Source organism: Gekko japonicus, unplaced genomic scaffold (genome assembly GCF_001447785.1).
Source record: "Gekko japonicus isolate JY-2015 unplaced genomic scaffold, Gekko_japonicus_V1.1 scaffold2639, whole genome shotgun sequence".
In the NCBI taxonomy this organism is placed as follows: Eukaryota; Metazoa; Chordata; class Lepidosauria; order Squamata; family Gekkonidae; genus Gekko; species Gekko japonicus.
This window is the reverse complement of record NW_015171581.1, coordinates 199,454-202,208: the sequence shown is the minus strand read 5'-3', so window position 1 is coordinate 202,208 and position 2,755 is coordinate 199,454. Positions and strand designations below refer to the sequence as shown.

Sequence of the window (2,755 nt, the reverse complement as noted above, 5' to 3'; positions counted from 1 at the left end):
TATTAGAAACCTCAGTGACAGCACTTTCCAGCACCTAAGAAGGGTTGAATCTGCATTTGTCTTTCCCACTGGTGTCCCAGCCTTCTGACTCCATCTTCAAAAAAACTGTCTACATTTGCTTTCATTTTCACACTTCAACTGTGCGAGTATACTTTTGCATGTCTGCATATGTTTATCGCCCTCTCGTGGCAGCTCCATTGTAATTGCGCCTCCGCACTGCTTTAAATGAATCTTCTCCAAACAACATTCAAACAAGCATAGAGAAAGACAGCGTCACAGCAGCACGAAACTGATTTTAAAATGCAAGTGCAGATTCGACCAAGGAGTAGTGCATGGTCTAATGATGCCTCCTCTCATCCTTAGGGATTCCTCTGTTTTGCTGTGGTCTTCTGTGCATCCGTTCAGGCTGCCTACTGGACAGTAACAAACAGTGCTGAGGTATGTGTGGCTTTAACCATGATCAAAGGTGCTGAATGACTGATAGTGACTAAAACACAGCAAAATAAATTGTGTCAAAATGACACTGGCAATGGTCTGTAGCATTCAGAAGTTGAGCATTTTGCATGGATTTCAACAACTGTATACAGCTTCTTGAATCTCTTTCAATACTGATTCTGTCATTGTATTTACCTATACCAGGATTCGTATACAGGAATGTAAATTAGGAATCCCAAGTTATTGACAGGGGAAAATGCTGTTTCTGGGAAGTACAGTCCCTTGGTCAGGGGTCCCCAACATGGTACCCACGGGCACCAATGGGGCCTGGCAACACTTTTACTGGCACCCTCCAAGCACTTCCAGAAAGTGGGATGTGCTAGGTGGGGCATTTGCTCAGCAGGATTTCTGATTGGCTGCGCAAATTTAAAAAGCATCCTGCTAGGATTTCTGCCTGAAACGTTGAAGAGTTACTATTGGAGTTTTATATAACCTCACTCCCTGATATTTTGTGGCTGGCTAAGACGCTGAACTGCAGGCTGTGGAAGGTCGGTAGTTCAGCAGTTCGAGACCTGAGTGTGCCGCATGACGGAGTGAGCTCCCGTCTCTAGTTCCAGCTCCTGCCAACCTAGCAGTTCGAAAGCAAGACATTGCAAGTAGATAAATAGGTACATGACCATGGAAACATCTTCGGCTTTGAAACGGAGATGAGCACCGCGTCCCTAGAGTCGGACTCGACTGGCTTTCGAGCAAGGGAACCTTTACCTTTACCTGGCCTCCTGCAGCAGCCATTTTGTGATTGTGCCCACCCTCTGTCAGAATTCCAAAGGTGCCCACAGGCTCAAAAGTGTTGGGGACCCCTGCCCTAGGTATTTCATCTAACTTGCTTCTTGGCTGGTCACACTTGGAAAAATACCTCCATAATAATATGAGCAAAGGAAGGGAGAATGCTCTATAGATAGCAGAGTCTTCCCCTACATTAATTTCAGAGCATTCAGCCGTCACTGTGGTTACACCATGACTTCCCTATTAGCGGTACCTTCTCTAGACTCTTCCTCTAGTTGTTCCTCTCACAGAAGACAAGTTCTGGTGGTTTAATTATGTCCTAGGTACATCTACGACCATCTTGCATCCACCACACTCTCAGAGTCTAACTAACTATATACTATGCTAAATATATGTAGTTGCAGTTATGCTCCATATAATTCCATGGGACTTAATGTTTTGCAACTGCGTTTGGAATTGCATCCTTAAAAGGGGTTGCTCATTGCATACTCTGGAGCTCTGAAAGTGTTGGAGCTGCTTCTGGGCATGTGAGTGAAACTAGCTTGGGAAAATTGGGAGGTAGTGTTTGAAACTGGGGTGTGTGTCTGAGTGCTAATTTGTCTTAAAAAATGCATAAGCAAGTTCTGTTTCAATACCCGTGCTCAAAACTTTTTCTGCTGTTTATAGACAACCGAATATACATAGGCCCTTTTCACATTACCATCCTAAACCGGATATTATTCATTGTTGGCCCAATTTTGAGTAAAGCGATACAGGGATGGAAGTTTTATACAGTGAATTTCCTTCCGTTAATAAGCCATCTCTGAAACGCTATGGTCATTTCAAACAGTGCCATTTCCCCCCCCCCCCTCCGCGAACGATCTTCCTCTCATTTGGAATACTGTGTGCAGTTCTGGTCACCACACCTTAAAAAGGATATTATAGCTTTGGAAAAAGTACAGAAAAGGGCAACTCGAATGATAAAAGGGTTGGAACACTTTCCCTATGAGGAAAGGTTAAAGCGCTTAGGGCTCTTTAGTTTGGAGAAACTACGACTGAGGGGTGACATGACTGAGGTTTACAAGATTATGCATGGGAAAGAACAGGTAGAGAAAGAGGTACTTTTCTCCCTTTCTCACAATACAAGGACTCGTGGGCACTCCATGAAATTGCTGAGTGGTCGGGTTAGAATGGATAAAAGGAAGTACTTCTTCACCCAAAGAGTGATTAACACATGGAATTCACTGCCACAGGAAGTGGTGGCAGCTACAAGCATGGACGGCTTCAAAAGGGAATTAGATAAGCATATGGAGCAGAGGTCCATCAGTGGCTATTAGCCACAAGGTATAGATAGGGGCTCTGGGGCAAGTGATGCTCTGTCTTCTTGGTGCTTGGGGGGGCCAACAGTGGGAGGGCTTCTAATGTCCTGGACCCACTGGTGGACCTCCTGTTGGCACCTGGTATTTTTGGCCACTGTGTGATACAGAGTGTTGGACTAGATGGGCCTGATCCAACATTGGCGTCTCTTATGTTCTTATGTTCTTATGTGATGTCC

General features: G+C 44.8%; 1 protein-coding gene across 1 annotated transcript in view; it reads left to right on the top strand.

Annotated features, from left to right (window-relative positions):
- TSPAN32 (tetraspanin 32) overlaps positions 1-2,755 on the top strand; it is a 65,816-nt gene that overhangs the window by 33,888 nt on the left and 29,173 nt on the right. Inside the window, exon 4 of the mRNA XM_015419822.1 lies at positions 364-438. Within this exon, the coding sequence (XP_015275308.1) occupies positions 364-438 (75 nt within the window). The remainder of the gene's footprint in view (positions 1-363; positions 439-2,755) is intronic.